Genomic DNA, 18,989 nt, shown 5'->3' on the forward strand with positions numbered 1-18,989 from the left:
ACCTAGCTTTTTATATTGAAAAATATGGCGGCTGCTGGAGTCAACATTTGCGTTGAAGCCGTACAAGAAAACCAAATTCAAGAATGTCGAGTTGTGGAGAGAACAGATGGAGAGGGCCAGGAGATACAAGAAGTATACGTTCAGTGCGTAACTAAGAATGGGTCACATGTCTGATGTAGGGCTGTTTATTGCGTCATTGATGGACTAATTAGCGGCTTCGCAACAAAGCACAATACAAGTATATTAGTAAATATCCGATACACAAACAGTTAAACACATTATATTCCTCTAAAAGTATTGATCATAGCCATAAGTGTTGGACATACTCAGATTTGATGTTCATCCTTTGATGTGTACCAACTGTCCAGCACCTCTGATGGTACAGCTACTAGCGAATTCATCAGAAGTGTCAAATAAATTGTACAGATGTCACATGTACAGTAGCCCGAGTTTCCTCTGGCCCAGACACCATGCATATGTCTGGTGTAGGGCTACAGCGCATTAAATAAAAGCGTGGACTTCACCAACCGAGGTTCTAAAGTTAACTTTTTTTTTTAATTGTCAAAGTCGCATTTATTTAGTCATGAAACATCATACAAATGCAAAAATAATTCCGGTAATTATATATATATATAACTCATATATGTAACATCAAGTTTTTAGGTAGACAACGCTTTCATTAAACATGTTTTAGCAAAATATTTTGTCGTAAATTAAATCACCATCAAGAAATATATTTCAAAATTTTGTGTTTAATCGATTTGGTCTATTTCTTTTTTGGCAGTTTTCCCCAACAAAAACATGTATGTATACATAAGATATTTATTTACCTATTTACCTCACAACACCTATTTAGTCCTATCAGTGTTATATTCCGTCTGTATAAACCATGCTGGTCTTTTGAAACACACTCCTGAAGCCATCTGTGTTGGCGAGTAGCTTAATAAACAAAACAATCATGCATAATATGATATTCATTTCTTTAAATTGAGAAACAATGAAAGTATGAAACCAATATTTAGATATTTGTTTTCTGACTTGAAATGAAAACTAGATCATGATGTATGGTTAATGAGACATTATATATCAAACAAATGAAGATAATGAGTACCGGTAAACACAATAGTCTGATAATAATTCTGTTTATGTATCCTGACTCAAGTATTGAGATATATTTTTCATTGAATGGTATCATCACTACCCTTGAGATACACAGCACTACTTGTCATAAATTAATGAGACTTTAAGTAATATCAGGAGTTTAAAAATCTACTTTAGGCTACTTAACCCTTTCACTGCCATTTTTTTGAATTTGCTAAAAATGACGTTAAAATTGATGACGCCAATAATCTGTGACGTGGCACAATCTGTCCCGCTGATAGTAAGTACGTCAAAGATATTGACGTACGTTTTGGAGGCGCTGTTTTCACCTAAGCTGACTCTGGGTGCGATGTAAAGTAGGTCGGCAACGTTTAGTGAACAAACGACTTTAACACAAGGATTCATAATCAGTAGTGATGAAGTTATTTATTCTATACTTATTTTATTGCATCATAACAAACAGATGAACACAAGCTTTAGAAATACATGTACGATTACAATCTGTTAATTCTTCTCACTACAGTTTAACGACAACAATAACATTTTTCTTGTGTTATTTCTCATAAACATTTAAGCGTAGAGAATACACTAACCCTTCCAGCACCACCTTATTCGTTAGTAACAATACAATGTACAGTAGAATTGTGTTATTGTTCATTACATAGTACTGCGTGCCTCGTTAGACAGTGCCTGTGGACTCCACGTTTGCATATTGAGCAAACTGTCCTACTTCGCCTCCTAATACCCCCCGCAGCTCGTTTGGAACAAACACAACAGTCTTTTTCCCTTCGCCCTGGGAGCAAATCCAGCCTCTGCCTTGGACGTCGATTTCTTGGTAACGCATTTATATGTCCTAAATCAGCAAGTGACTCGACAACAAGCTGAATAAATTTTAATCGGGACATTACGGGGCGATCTGAAGTATTTTGACTGTAAAGAATGTACGCGTTCAGCATGATTCTGTGAAATAAATTCAGTACAATCTTTTTCCACACCTTTTTGTTTTTCCTTTGATAACAGTAAGAACTCATGAGAGCATCATCTAAATCTACAGCGCCCATATACCTATTGTAACTTTGGACAATCCGTGGCCTTCCGGTAGGTAGCTGCTGAGCTGGGATAAGTGTACTTAGTAACCTAGTAGGTTTCTTGTCATCATTGTCTCGATAAACGAGACATAACATTTGACCATTTCTCATGTATATAGGTGTCTCAGGATTAGGATTTCCATTCCTTATGGTAAGCGGCATCGGTCTGTTTTTCCTGAGAGTACCTGTAAGTTGGTGTAAAAGAATTTCCTTATAATATCCACATGTTATAAAAGACAACAGAAATGGAAATATTTCTATCAATATATTGTATATGACTCGGTTGACACGTACGTTGGAATATTAAGTCACTGTAAAAATATTTAACGTGTACGTACAACTTAGTATTTTGTACGCACAACTCAGTATATCGTACGCACAACTTAGTATCTTGTACAATGTACGTACTTCTCAGTATCTTGCACGTACAGCTTAGTGTCTTACGTACAACTTAGAATTCTGTACGTGTAACTTAGTATTCTGTACGTACAACTTAGTATTCTGTACGTACAACTTGGTATTCTGTACGTACAACTTAGAATCTTGTACGTACAGGCTCAGTATCTTGTACGCACAACTGTATAACTATTGTACGTATAAATTAGTGTCTTGTGTATCCAGCTTAGCACCATGAATGTACAACTTAATAGCTTGTACGCACGTCTCATTGTATTGTATGTACAACTCAGTAAATCATAAATATTTGGCAGTGGACCTAATACGCCGCCGTAGACATGTGCCGTTAAGTATCCCAATCTACTATTTAATGATAGTTATTACCAAAATATGCAAGTTTTTATATAGTAATATTTTGACTAGCATGATTTTTTTCTTTGTTTTTTTTTTTTTCAATTTTAATTTAAAAAACAGAGAACATATACATGCACTGTTAAATCAACCTTTGATAGACGTGATGAGAACTGTTAAGGGTAAGTTATGTATAACTACCTGTTAGATAGGTTCTGCATCTCAGAAGAGCTGTTCCTAGATGTATGGAGCAAAAGAAACTGTCGCAGAAGACATGGTAACCTTTATTTAGAAGTTCTGACGCACTCAGCAGGTCATGAACAACATTAGTGCCTTGAAGCTCGCCTCTTGGTGTCGGGTCAAACTCTTTTCCTCTATAGACAAACATCTGCATAATGTAACCTGTAGCGGCTTCACATAACATCCAAAACTTAACGCCATATTTAGATGCTTTAGATGGAATATACTGTCGCATGACACTGTGACCTCTACTTCCAACTAACGTTTCATCGACACATAGTTCTCTTTTAGGGACAACGTATCGTCTGAACTAGTTGTTGATGAATGATAATAAGGGCCGAAACCTGGAGGCTGGATCATATGCTGGGTGCTGGAAATGAAAATATGTCTATACACATTCAGTTATTATTTCTGTACACGAAACAGTGGCCGAGGTATTGTCTGAGATTTTTTTATCTAAACTCGAAGTTTGAAAGGTCAAGTGAGTTCACAAGGACGCTATTTTTGACAATTTATGTGTCTTTACAATAGCAGTATATGACTGCACAATTTAAATATAAATACAGCTTACTACCCCACTATGCTTATGTTATAAAAAGAATTTGAAAAATAGGACGAGGCAAACAACCGCGAGGTAAATAATTAAAACGTTTTGCAGTGTCTTTATTTTATTTAAAAGATTGCAATTACAACAGGAAATTCAAATCTTTACCCTTTGGATCAACAACAAATAGTGCAAATGACACAGCATGTTAATATCTAAATATGTAACATACAAAGAAGAAAGACAATTTTATGACTCATGCACTGACCGGGCCTCGAACTCACGATCTTAATATAATGGTAAGCTGCAGATATTTCGGGCTAGATGACCGGGTGTTGTTGATCGCATGTTCGAGGCTCGATCATGGCACAAATCATAAAAAGACTCTTTTTTTTGTCATTTGTATTAGATTTATACATTTTCAGTTACCTGTCTCGGAACCATCCTTTGAAAATCTGCTACATGAAGAAATTTCATAATGATTTGGAACCTGTTCCTTGACAGAACTTTCCTGAACCAAACAGATGCTTGGCTTGGTAGCAAAACGTTCCAATATTCTGCGATGGACAACTTCTTAAGAAGACACATGTTGAAGAAAATTGCTAGGAAGGATCGGAAATCCTTCATCCCAAGGGGTTTCCATGTTCTTGAACGCGAATGTCTTCCAATTATGTCCCTATATGTTGATAAATGATTACGGGCATATCTAAAAGGAAACAATAAATAGTTTGTACCCTTTATTAACCATTTTTGTTGCTTTTACCCAAAATAAAAATCTTTTTGCAAAAGACTTCTATATATGTAACAAAAGGGGATGTATACGTATTGAGAGTCCCCTTAGCATTGCTCATGATACTATGATACCTCAGAGATCATAAATAGAATATCTACTGTATATGGTATTATTTGGATATATCTGTACCCCCCTATCCAACACCGAGAGGGTTTGATTCCCTTGGAGTCATGGAGGCACAATACTTTCCATTAACATATGACCAACTTTTTTATCCTTACTTTTTATGTTATAGTATTGTATGTGCTTATATTGATAATGGACACGATACGATGTACATTTTTAATGTATGGGTGTGTACACGTATAGATATTTGGTGTACACGTATAAATATATGGTGTATACACGTATAAATATATGGTGTGTACACGTATAAATATATGGTGTATACACGTATAAATATATGGTGTATACACGTATAAATATATGGTGTGTACACGTATAAATATTGTGTGTACACGTATAAATATATGGTGTGTGTACACGTATAAATATAATGGTGTGTATACACGTATAAATATATGGTGTACACACGTATAAATATATGGTGTATACACGTATAGATATTTGGTGTACACGTATAAATATATGGTGTATACACGTATAAATATATGGTGTGTACACGTATAAATATATGGTGTGTACACGTATAAATATTGTGTGTACACGTATAAATATATGGTGTGTATACACGTATAAATATATGGTGTACACACGTATAAATATATGGTGTGTGTACACGTATAAATATATGGTGTGTACACGTATGAATATATGGTGTGTATACACGTATAAATATATGGTGTGTATACACGTATAAATATATGGTGTGTATACACGTATAAATATATGGTGTGTACACGTGTAAATATACGTAATTACAAGAATAATTCATGATGATTTTTTAAGGATATAATAAAGATCAAAAAAATTATTTCCAGACAGTAATTTTCGAGTATATTTACAAATATTCTCTGGACTGGAAGTACATATTTGGTACATGTGTACCATGATACATACATACATGACATACATATATTCGCATGATGTCTATATTTTATTTAATTATCTTAATCAATAGAATTAATCTCCCGTGGTTTTAGATTCTATTTCATTGGTAAAATGTAACATTTACAGTAGCAGTACAGAATAGCAAAAAATATGGCGAAAGTACCTGTTTGTTCGCCGAATGATTTCCTTCATCAAACCAACTGTAAACAGCAAATTGAAATAAGTGATCGGCGAAGCATTCCTTGCTGGCATATGTCGCAAGCCCGGTCTTTCCGTAAACTGTGTTCTTCTCGCGGGTTCTGGCGGAAACGCCTGTACCCATATGCCTACCATCTTTTTTTTTGTGAACATTACAGTATGACATATTACGATGACGTTTATGACGTCATGTTTGACGTCATAAAATGACGTTGGTTGTAAAGATTTTGCAGACTTTCTGTTAGCGGTCATATGTACGAATTGCTATTCAATTATAAAAACGTTTACTTTGAATAATCCTGAAAGAATATTGATATCCGTATAATCGGCCCAATCGGCCCTCTGGCACTCTGGAAACCAGAAGATCGGCCCAATCGGCCCTCTGGCACTCTGGAAACAAGGAGATCGGCCCTAATCGGCCCTACGGCACTATAAGGGTTAAAAAGCTTATAAAAATCTACTTTACTTAAAAAGCTTATGCAAAAGTTTAATTAGTTAATTAACTTAATTAATTTTCCGATTTTTCACAATACTTGTTGGGCTGTTGTCGAATTTTATTTTGAATTTTGGTATATTTTATTGAAAACCACACTTCTTTTGCTTTATCATTAACAACTTTTGTTTTGAATGATGGTCCTTTAAGAGGAGTATAATGATAATGTGAAGCTGAGATCATGAACTATTCTGTGCTGGTTCCGCCATTGTCAGCGTAATGTGACCAGCTGCGTCCTTCGGGGTGTCCTTGAGTGTGATAGCACTATATAAACTCTGTATCAGCATCACAATCATTACCACAAGGAGAAAAATACAAACATACCATAGCCTCAAAAAAACACATAATATGTACTTGCCACATGTATCTCACACACACTGTCACAGGGGATACTGTACTTAAATGACCATAGCTATTGATAGGACGTTGAACAAAACCAAACCAATCTGGATAATATGCAACAGGTGTCCTGTATATATTTACTTAGGTAAAAATCAGCTGCTATGTATACAAGGATGTTCTGCCATGGCTGTTCATGGAATGTTAAACCCAACAAACAATTTAAAGAGGATTCTGTATATTTTCCAGGCCGCTGTCCATGTCAGAGAACTTAAGTAAACTTGCCCACAAGATAGACTTTTACAAAGATGAATCTGATGACAAGAAAGGATCGTCGGGTGACATTGACAAGGAAAGTGATGATAAGAATGCTACATCATTCCAGCCATCACTTTGGCCCTGGGACTCCGTCAGGAACAAAATCAAGTGAGTGAAATGTTCAGACTTTTTAAATCTGTAAGCTTTTGCTGAACCTCTGTAGAATTATCCGGACATTTGCAATGGTGTGTTTGACACAGACAACTTTGTTATATAATATCATAAATATATATTAATGTGAGTCAGGGTATTTGGATATTAATAGTGCCAGAGCAGTGGCTACTAGAGACAATTCTCATGAAACACTGCTGTACTAGCATCCATGATAAATGTCTACTCAAATAATGTAACAACAGAATACATGCAGGATCCTTTGAGGATGCAAATTGTATTAAAATATTGTTAACCTGTTATACTCCATGCCACGTACAGTGTACAATCCATTCTGGCTTCCCTCATTGTCATAGGACCATCATTATCATATCTCATGAGATTTGTGTGTTTGTTTCTGCATACATATATAAAAAATAATGTACATGTAGTAAGTTGTTTAGAGACTTAAGTTTTTTGACTAATTAGGGGCTCCCTGACGGAGATGAGTGTACTTCTGGATGTTCTCAATATTACCAAGGAGAAGCGCTATATGATCCTAGACCAGGTGTCCCAGCCTTCACCTGATCCCAAACCTCAACTTCAACTCCAACTCCTCTCCAAGAAATCGGTATGCAGAGTCTTTAGTTTGTATTACACTAATTACCCTTTCATTTCTTTCTACAATTCATACTGTTTGATAATAAAGTTTCACAATATTTACTGTTTATAATTTTGGGTTTCATAGTTTAAAACATCACATTATGAAAGATTTAATTTATTCACACACATAAAAGAAGAAATGTGGATTTAAAAAAAAAAAAATTTATCAGAGATATGGTTGGAGGATTTTTTTTAATACATGTCTATTAGCTACTAGTGTATTTTGATCTAAATGAGTAAAGAATGCAGATCTAAAGAGCTGTTAATCTATGATGTGACTGTAAAGCATTAGGCCTTACGTTGATCTTCTCTTACTGTATGATATGCTCTAGACAAAAATATCTTTCAAAAACCATTGTGTTTTGAGCAATGCGGAGGTTCATTTGTTAATTGTAAACTGTATTTGCGATGATCAATTGTTATCTTTATCATTTCTGTTTAATTCGATTTGGTACATACCATTTACAGGCCCTCAATGAGGCGACAAACGTCTTGTTAAGTGGGGCGGAAAGATTACGACGATCACAGTCTGAGATGGGTAGTAAACCACAGGGAGATTTCCACATGGAGCTGCTCAAACTCCGACAGAACTGGCGACTGAAGAAGGCTGGCAAGTTGATACTGGGGGACCTCAGCTACAAATCAGGTCAGTGAGACAACAGGAGTCTCATGCTTCAGATTCTACTTATGTCCGGCATGAAATATAATATAATAATGTTATCGGAACTGATAGGGTGATCCTATCTGAACTGTCCATGATTCCTTGTCCTTCATGACTTGTGTGTGACTTGTCCATGTGGCCTGTTCTTGTGACTTTTCTCAGTAGCTTATCCATGGTAAATTATGAGATTTTGATTAAAGATGGTAGTGAAAAAATGCGATTACAAAAATAAAATATCTCTACAAGTCAAAGAAGGGTCAATAGTGCATTTAGCTTCCATTTTTAGTCTTCAATGTGTCCCAAGTAACTCATTGTTTACTGGTTATCTCCCTTTATACCAACAAAACGGGCAGTTTCAATAGATTCATCTTGTGTTTCATTATCTCAATAGCTGGATCACGATACTGGCAGGGAGGAACATTTGAGGTGGTCAAGAGTACTACTGTTGGCGAGGGATCTGAATCTGGGGCCATGCTACCTAAGGGCAGTCTAGAGGTCATAATTCCTAGTGAACTGGAGGGTGTTGCATACATTCAAGTGGAGGTCAAGGTGGTCCCAGGTAAGACAAAACAGTTTAATCATACAGACTGTAACACTGGTTTATATAAGTTACAGTGTTGAATATGTAACTAAACTGATAGTTCACTGTTACAGAGGCCATGGACTTGATGAGTGCCATTCTGAAGATCTCCTCTGGCCTTGGCACCATACCTACTGATGCTTACTGGAAGCAGAAACTCGAGGTGGCACAGAACGTCCTCTTCTGTAAAGAAATTTTTGCACAGGTGAATTCAGTGATGTTGTTACATGTTTTGTGTTTTAGTTTAGTATTAGTTTTGCAAACAAGCATTTAAATTTTCAGTCCACCATCTGATCCATCATCTGATGGAGGGCTATTCAAATGGCCCTACATTGTTGACTGTTCATCTATAAAGAAATATTTATTTTAGTATTAGAAGGGTATTTCTCAAACCTCTGATGTAAATTCCCCTTAGTTCCTATTGGTGCCATTCCAATTTTGAATCTGATCAGGAAAACAAAATGGCTGACAGGTGGCCATCTTGGGCTTTGACAGTTAAAGTTTGTTATCACTATTTCTTGACAAGTACTGGAAAGAAGTTTATATATAGGCTCCCTTTGGTCCCTAGTTGTGCCTGTTTGATTTTATGACTGATTAGAAAAACAACATGGCCAACAGCCAGCATCTTGTATTTTGACTCTTAAAGTTTGTTATCGATATTTCCCATAAAGTTCTTCTTGGAATTTTTTCAAATTTCATAAATAGATTCTCCTTGTATTGTTTGAAGCTATTATCCTTATTCCTCGCAGAGTTCTTGATGGATCTTTCTCAGATTTCATAATATTATATAGGTTTATGTTATTTTCAATGAAGAGGAAGATGACAAAAGTAGAGAAGAGATTAGTCTTACATGTACATCCAATAGTCTTGTATTATATTATAGTTACTTATTGTTGTATTTATTTCACAGTTGGCCCGAGAAGCAGTCCAAAGTAAATCGTCAGTACCTCATCTAGTCGTGGGCAACCAAATCATCACAAATGTAAGTTATATTTTGTTCACCTACCAGTCTGTATACTCTTACGCTATTTACTACCCATGTTTTCTAGTGAACACCATCTTGAGTTCCTGAGTAATATTTCTATAGTCTACAAAATTCAAGTGACATATTTGTTATGTATTTTTATTTCACTGCATTTATATCAACAAAGAAGTCCAGCAATAGCAATATTCTATAAATTCTACACTAGTATACTGGATTGCAGTTTGACAATGTGTTGAGACCAAAGACAAAGGAAATAAACAATGTGTTTTACAGTAGACGTTTTCATACATGCCATACTTTTTGGAGACCAATAAGGGAGATGGGTGACATTATTTCAATAGATTTTTGCCAGAAATAGAGGAGATTTGTGCACAACATAAATCACAATATTTTACTCAATTTTAAATCAATAAATTAATTTTGATAATTTTAAATCAATAAATTGATTTTGAAAATTATGATAAAGAATATTGATATTCATTGGAGATATCAATCATATTATATGAAAACAACAATAAGTTATATAGGATAAAAATGCAATTAGTATAATATTTTTTGATAATCTAGAATTATTATTCATCTTTTTATACATAAAAAGTTTCTCAGTTTTGTGCATATTACTGTACATAAAAGCATTTAAAAGGGAAACATGTAGTTTAAAAGACAAGCCAGTTCATTTATCAGCTTGGATTTTCCTTGAAATGTAAAAGCTTCTCTCTGAGGCAACAAATCAGATGTAAAAATTGCCATAAAATTCCTTTCCTGTGGGGTCCCTAATGGTGGATCGTTAAATCTAAAAATATTCCAAGTGTAAGTAGTCTTGAGAGCTGAATGACGATGATTGTGGTGGGAGTCTTTATAACCCATTGCTACAGTAAATGTTATCACAAAAATCCCGGATTCTGTATATTGTCTCTGTCAGGGAAGGTACAGTCAGTGTAAACATTATGATTGACCATTAAGACCAACACATGTACTAGTTTTTTTTAGTGTTATGAAATAAATGAAATAGATGATGTTTTATATGAAAACACATGTGATTTTGTGGTCTGACGAAGCTTTGAATCGCTGATTGTAAACAAAGTTTCATCCTTGATGATCAAAGAATAATTTAAGTCTGTTAACTAACAGATTTATAGTTTGTAAGCAACTTACCTTTAATTCATGTCGATAGATATTCTAGCGAGAGCCATCACACTAGCCAGAGCTTAGTGGGAATCCTGAGTCCATTAAGCACCATTTTGACTGAGTGATCACATGAATGCTGAATTTAGCCAAATCTCAAAATCTTGAGGAAAAACTACAGAGAGAGATATAAATAAAAATGGCAATGGCCAAAATACTTGAGGGAATTATGAAATATAGGAATTTAGGCTCTTTTCCTGGGAGGTAATAAATAACATGAAAATAAGGGAGATTTTGTCTCCCACCAGGAGGTATATGCGTTCTCCTATTTTACACTTGCTGAATTACTAATATGGATTTTCTATTTTTTTAGATATTCCCTGGTATTCAACTTTCCATTGTACTGTGCCATTCTCCTGGGAAAGAGAAAGAGAAAAAGGTAAATCCTTAAGATGAATTTAAAATTTTTAGAGAAATAAATGAAAATTGTGCAGAAAAGTGTTGTGTAACTACCTAACTGATGACAAACCCCATATATATGCAAGACATGTGTATTTTATCAAGTATAATTTACTAGTTTTTTCTAGTTTCTTTTTTAAGTCTATTCTATCTGATGTTTTAGCAGTCATCAACGCCTCACAAATTGGACCACAATCACGTTTTAGAGCACTCCCTCCATCAGCTATTACGTGAGCTCCACTTCAAAAATATCCACTTCTCGCCACCACATCCTGTCACAGCAGTCATCGGCATCTCAAAGAAACGGCGACTTGCAGGACCCAATGCCCTGTCACGCTCAGAACTGACTGAAATGATTGAAAAGTGAGTCAAGATGATTTTAATTAAGTGGAACAGTGCAAAAGAGATTCACTTATTATCATTTGTAGCCAATTAGTGTAATGATATAATGATAATGTAGGTGACTTAAGTTTTGTTTACCTACCTTGTTACGTAATTAACCCTGGCCAACTTGAAATGGTTAAACAGATTTTTAAATCAACATATATTACATAATTATATACCTATTGTTAGATTATTAAGCTTTTCAAGAACAAAAATCTAATCAAAATATGAGGTATTTATTTTTGTTTAAAAAGTGATTACAATTATATTTCAAATGAAGATTGAATGATATTCATCATTCTTTTGCTTCAGTGAAAGTTTACTGCATCAGATCATCAAGCAGACAAAGCACAGTGTTTTACGCCTCAGGTAGGTAGTCTCCTGTTTGTTCATCGTCATGTACTAAGTATGGTATCATCAGGTGTCAATGTTTCTCACCTGACGTAGGTAGTCAGCCTACTGTTTGTTCATCGTCATGTACTAAGTGTGATGTCATCAGGTGTCAACGTTTATCACCTAAGGTAAGTAGTCAGCCTACTATTTGTTCATCGTCATGTACTAAGTATTGTATCATCAGGTGTTAATGTTTCTCACCTGACGTAGGTAGTCAGCCTACTGTTTGTTCATCGTCATCTAAATATGATGTCATCAGGTGTCAATGTTTCTCACCTAAGGTAGGTAGTCAGCCTACTTGAATTTCATTGTCTCAATTGAACCCTTCAGACATTAAGGTTGCATGTTATAACTTGATGTTACAGAACCATGAAGACAATAGATCGCTATGCTTCCTCACAGAAGGATCCTAACTTAGCAACACACTGGAACTGTACCAACAACAGTTTAGAGGCAAGCTGTCGGGTAGTTATCACATCCCAGGGATATGATCTGCGGTACGTCATCTCACTCAATCTCATATCTACATCTTCCCTCCTTTATGGAGTTAAACTTATTGTTTTTCATGTTAATAACATCAATAGTTGACAATAACATCATTGATATACAGCAGGCACATGATGTATGTATTACGATCCTAAACAAGACAGGGAAATTCTTTTCTGGTTGTCTACTGTGTATTTCCTATATACCGGTAACAGCTCCCTTATAAAGCCTTCACAGTTGACAGGACCAGTTCAGAAGGTAAAAGTGATTTGTAAGACCCCTTTTTCACTTTTTTAGTCAATATTTCAGGTCTGATGTTTGCTGGAAAACATCTTGACCTTTATGGGTTTTTTTTAACTAATTTTTGTTTCTGGGCGATATCTCGGAACAGTACAAGTTCTTTTTAGCCCACCATCATCAGATGGTGGGCTATTCAAATCGCCCTGCGTCCGTGGTCCGTCGTCCGTCCGTCCGTCCGTAAACAATTCTTGTTATCGCTAATCCTCAGAAAGTACTGAAGGGATCTTTCTTAAATTTCATATGTAGGTTCCCCTTGGTGCCTAGTTATGCATATTGCATTTTGGGACTGATCGGAAAACAACATGGCCGACAGGCAGCCATCTTGGATTTTGACCATTGAAGTTTGTTATCGCTATTTCTCAGAAAGAACTGAAGGGATCTTTCTCAAATTTCATATGTAGGTTTCCCTTGGTGCCTAGTTATGCATATTGCATTTTGGGACCGATCGGAAAACAACATGGCCGACAGGCAGCCATCTTGGATTTTGACCATTGAAGTTTGTTATCGCTATTTCTGAGAAAGTACTGAAGGGATCTTTCTCATATTTCATATGAAGGTTCCCCTTAGTGCCTAGTTATGCATATTGCATTTTGGGACCGATCGGAAAACAACATGGCCGACAGGCAGCCATCTTGGATTTTGACCATTGAAGTTTGTTATCACTATTTCTGAGAAAGGACTGAAGGGATCTTTCTCAAATTTCATATGTAGGTTCCCCTTAGTGCCTAGTTATGCATATTGCATTTTGGGACCGATCGGAAAAAAACATGGCCGACAGGCAGCCATCTTGGATTTTGACCATTGAAGTTTGTTATCGCTATTTCTGAGAAAGTACTGAAGGGATCTTTCTCAAATTTCATATGTAGGTTCCCCTTAGTGCCTAGTTATGCATATTGCATTTTGGGACCGATCGGAAAACAACATGGCCGACAGGCAGCCATCTTGGATTTTGACCATTGAAGTTTGTTATCACTATTTCTGAGAAAGTACTGAAGGGATCTTTCTCAAATTTCATATGTGGGTTTCCCTTGGTGCCTAGTTATGCATATTTCATTTTGGGACCGATCGGTAAACAACATGGCCGACAGGCAGCCATCTTGGATTTTGACCATTGAAGTTTGTTATCGCTATTTCTGAGAAAGTACTGAAGAGATCTTTCTCAAATTTCATATGTAGGTTCCCCTTGGTGCCTTGTTATGCATATTGTATTTTGGGACCGATCGGAAAACAACATGACCGACAGGCAGCCATCTTGGATTTTGACCATTGAAGTTTGTAATCGCTATTTCTGAGAAAGAACTGAAGAGATCTTTCTCAAATTTCATATGTGGGTTTCCCTTAGTGCCTAGTTATGCATATTGCATATTTGGACCGATCGGAAAACAACATGGCCGACAGGCAGCCATCTTGGAATTTGACCATTGAAGTTTGTTATCGCTATTTCTGAGAGCGTACTGAAGGGATCTTTCTCAAATTTCATATGTAGGTTTCCCTTGGTGCTTAGTTATGCATATTGCATTTTGGGACTGATCGGTAAACAACATGGCCGACAGGCAGCCATCTTGGATTTTGACAATTGAAGTTTGTTATCGCTATTTCTGAGAAAGTACTGAAGGGATCTTTCTCAAATTTCATATGTAGGTTCCCCTTGGTGCCTAGTCATGCATATTGCATTTTGAGACTAATCAGAAAACAACATGGCCGACAGGTAGCCATCTTGGAATTTCGAAAATTGAAACTGGTTATCGCTATTTCTAAGAAACTAATGAAGGGATCTTCCTGAAATTTCACATGTAGGCTCCCCCAGGTGCCTATAGTTATGCATATTGCATTTTGAGACCAATCGGAAAACAACATGGCCGACAGGCAGCCATTTTGGATTTTGACCATTGAAGTTTGTTATCGCTATTTCTCAGAAAGTACTGAAGGAATCTTTCTCAAATTCCATATATAGGTTCCCCTTGGTGCCTAAATCTTAAATTTTATATACAGGTTTCCCTTGTTTGAAAAGTACTAGAGGTTTCTTCTGAATTTACACAGATTAGTAAGACTTAGAAGAAGAGAAAAGTAGAGAAAAGATCAATCTGACATGGAACCTATGAAGAACATTCAATGGTGGGCGCCAAGATCCCTCTGGGATCTCTTGTTTCTAAGTGACATCTCCGAACAGTACAAGTTTTTGTTCACTAAAAGCATAGATTCCTCACATTTTTCTGTATGTTCCTGTAGGGTATGGCACAGTTTTGTGTTGAACATCGGAGTGGACATGGTAAAGGCTGTCACACGTGAGGGGCGTGTCTACACATTTTCCTATGAGGAGCGGGAACTGGAAGATTTCATCATGTGGCAGGTATACCTACCAGATAAGATAAATAACATGTAGACATGATACCCTACATTTAGTTATAATGCACCACATTTACAGATAATTTGATGATACATCAGAACATACAAATCAACTGTTTCATACCTTATATAGTCAACGACAAGGGGAATCAGTTCATTGGGTTAGTCCTAACACTGAGTTGGTCCTAATACTGGTCATCAATCGTGACTTTCAATCATTACAATTTTCTAGTAATTTTCCTGATAAACTGTCAAAATACTTAGTTTGCATTTATGGAGCAAGTCGGGTTACAATTCTTTTTGTGTTTTTAAAAGCATAGTCAGTATGAGTCTGTAAAATGTCGTGTTTCAAAGAAATAGTAGAATTTGGATAATTTAAGTATAATTGTAATCCAAGAGGTGCTCTGTCATAGATATTTATATACACTGTTTGTGTCTATATGGTACTTACTGTATAGAGGTTGTAGGTAGTTGTCTGGTTAACTCAGCATGTTTCTACTCTGTTAAATATATGCTGTTCTATAAAGTGTGTTGTATAAATATAAGCTGTTCTATAAAGTGTGTTGTATAAATATAAGCTGTTCTATACAGTGTTGTATAAATATAAGCTGTTCTATAAAGTGTGTTGTATAAATATAAGCTGTTCTATAAAGTGTGTTGTATAAATATAAGCTGTTCTATAAAGAGTGTTGTATAAATATATGCTGTTCTATAAAGTGTGTTGTATAAATATAAGCTGTTCTATAAAGAGTGTTTTATCAATATAAGCTGTTCTATAACGTTTGTTGTATAAATATAAGCTGTTCTATAAAGTGTGTTGTATTAATATAAGCTGTTCTACAAAGTGTGTTGTATAAATATAAGCTGTTCTATACAGTGTTGTTTAAATATAAGCTGTTCTATAAAGTGTGTTGTATATATTGTTACATTTTACAGATATCTCAGCACCAGTTAAGTGTTTCCCAGAACCTAGCCCGAATGATGGGATGGCAGATGCTCAGTACCAGTACTGCCCTTGGTGTGGGGGACATGGAGGATGTGAGCACAGCCTCATCACTAGTACTAGCTTCACCAAACCATGATAGGTATGCATCTGATTTACATGTAAAATCATTTTCACCTCTTCAATTTATTCTCTTTTTTATTTTCGATAAAACTTTTCAATCTGAAAAGAAATTGTGATAGTATACAATATCTGTCTACTTATTAGGGTACTGGCAATCAAGAGTGGGCCAAGTAGTGGTGTAAAGGTCTTCCTCCAGTGCCATTCCAAAGATCACAACAGCAAGAACAGGGCTGTATTAAAGGACATTAAATGGCAAAGCATTGGTACAGACTTTCAGTCTGTTGACCTTGAACGGTTTGATGGACGTAGTTTTGCATCAAAGTTTGAACTCTTGTTGGCAGTGCTCACACGATCATCAAAGTGATAGCTATAAATATGTATTTATAGTCTATTTTTTGTGACATATGGAGGTATGCTGGAGAAGAAGTTTTAATTGGAGGAATTGTATGATGCTTCAAATTATAAATGCATGATGGTCACAGAAATGTGAGCTGAATGTCTGATCTGACAAACAATAGGCTAGTAGATTGTTCTCTGACAAACATGGCCCCAAGTAGATCACCTGACAAACAGTTGACAAAGGAATTGCTGTCTAATTAGTAGGACGTCCATTGCATCATGGGATAAACATATGCCAGTGGAGCATTAGATAACGGATGCCCAGTGGAGCATTAGTTAACGGATGCCCAGTGGAGCATTAGATAAACAGATGCCCAGTGGAGCATTAGATAAACAGATGCCCAGTGGAGCATTATATAAACGGATGCCCAGTGGAGCATTAGATAAACGGATGCCCAGTGGAGCATTAGATAAACAGATGCCCAGTGGAGCATTAGATAAACAGATGCCCTGTGGAGCATTAGATAAACAGATGCCCAGTGGAGCATTAGATAAACAGATGCCCAGTGGAGCATTAGATAAACACATGCCCAGTGGAGCATTAGATAAACACATGCCCAGTGGAGCATTAGATAAACGGATGCCCAGTGGAGCATTAGATAAACAAACGCCCAGTGGAGCATTAGATAAACGGATACCCAGTGGAGCATTAGATAAACACATGCCCAGTGGAGCATTAGATAAACACATGCCCAGTGGAGCATTAGATAAACACATGCCCAGTGAAGCATGGCATAAACTATTGCATGCTCTCAATGAATTGTCTATCAAGCAGGCAGCCTAAAATATATAGTTGTCCTACATTCATGAGTTTAACTGTTTTTTTTATACCAATTTCAGCCCATCACATGGTTCAGTGATCGGGTGCCTACTTTTAATTAGTAATGTTTTTTTATAAGCAAACCGCTATCTTTCAAACAAAACATCATAACTCATCTTTCATTCATTTGATTATAGACAGATTTGTTAAATGTAGGTTTATTTCGACTAGAAACACTTCCAAACATCATCTCTTTGACATGTATGTATGACACTGATGTCTTATACTAGAGATAGACATACCTACGCTGCGTTTATATCATCAGCTCACTTGTCAACACAACTAAATGTATTTCTGTCGAATTGGAGTACTCTGCCAAGGATAATAAGATATCACTTTATAAAGCCCAGTGCTCTTTGTTAGTTGTGTTAAGACATTGATGATGAATGAAGCCTGTTAAAAAAGTCATATACATTTTGTATTTCTTATTGAAGATAAGAATTTTACATCCGAAAGTTATTTCACAGAAATTGTGGATTGTGTACAATAAAATGATATTGATTATTATGTTGTTTGGGTCATTATTGTTAGAAAATGTTCTTTGTTTGAATTCCTTTTGAGTTCACCATTATCAGATAGTGGGCTATTCAAGTCAGTCCTTCCGTCCATCTGGCGTCAATTATTGTCGGATTTCATTGGTAGGTTCTCCCTGAGCTAGTTGGGCATATTCAATTTTGGAACTGATCAGAACTCAAAATGGCAAGTTTGTTATGTACTGTGCCTCCTAAGCCTATAACAGCCCTCCACACACCAGTATCCTTACCTACTAGGCCTATAACAGCCCTCCACACACCAGTATCATTACCTACTAGACCTATAACAGTCCTCCACACACCAATATCGTCCTCCACACCAGTATCGTTATCTACTAGACCTATAACAGTCCTCCACACACCAATATCGTTATCTACTAGGCCTATAACAGTCCTCCACACACCAGTATCGTTATCTACTAGGCCTATATCAGCCCTCCACACACCAGTATCGTTATCTACTAGGCCTATAACAGTCCTCCACACACCAGTATCTTTATCTACTAGACCTATAGCAGCCCTCCACACACCAGTATCGTTACCTACTAGGCCTATATCAGCTCTCCACACACCAGTATCGTTACCTACTAGACCTATAACAGTCCTCCACACACCAGTATCGTCCTCCACACCAGTATCGTTATCTACTAGACCTATAACAGTCCTCCACACACCAATATCGTTATCTACTAGGCCTATAACAGTCCTCCACACACCAGTATCGTTATCTACTAGGCCTATATCAGCCCTCCACACACCAGTATCGTTAACTACTAGGCCTATAACAGTCCTCCACACACCAGTATCTTTATCTACTAGACCTATAG

At 36.3% G+C, this 18,989-nt stretch overlaps 1 protein-coding gene across 1 annotated transcript; it reads left to right on the forward strand.

Moving 5' to 3' along the window:
* Positions 1 to 24: 24 nt before the first annotated feature.
* On the forward strand, positions 25 to 18,133 carry LOC117323875 (mediator of RNA polymerase II transcription subunit 17-like). Its single transcript, XM_033879378.1, has 14 exons — positions 25 to 143; positions 6,804 to 6,980; positions 7,452 to 7,593; positions 8,094 to 8,271; positions 8,678 to 8,845; positions 8,941 to 9,071; positions 9,777 to 9,848; positions 11,350 to 11,415; positions 11,599 to 11,798; positions 12,132 to 12,188; positions 12,578 to 12,709; positions 15,228 to 15,348; positions 16,281 to 16,429; positions 16,555 to 18,133. The coding sequence occupies exons 1-14, from the start codon at positions 25 to 27 to the stop codon at positions 16,772 to 16,774; spliced, it is 1,932 nt and encodes a 643-aa protein (XP_033735269.1). The 3' UTR covers positions 16,775 to 18,133.
* The last annotated feature ends 856 nt before the right edge of the window (positions 18,134 to 18,989 follow it).

The sequence above is a fragment of the Pecten maximus genome, chromosome 3, assembly GCF_902652985.1.
Source record: "Pecten maximus chromosome 3, xPecMax1.1, whole genome shotgun sequence".
NCBI lineage: Eukaryota > Metazoa > Mollusca > Bivalvia > Pectinida > Pectinidae > Pecten > Pecten maximus.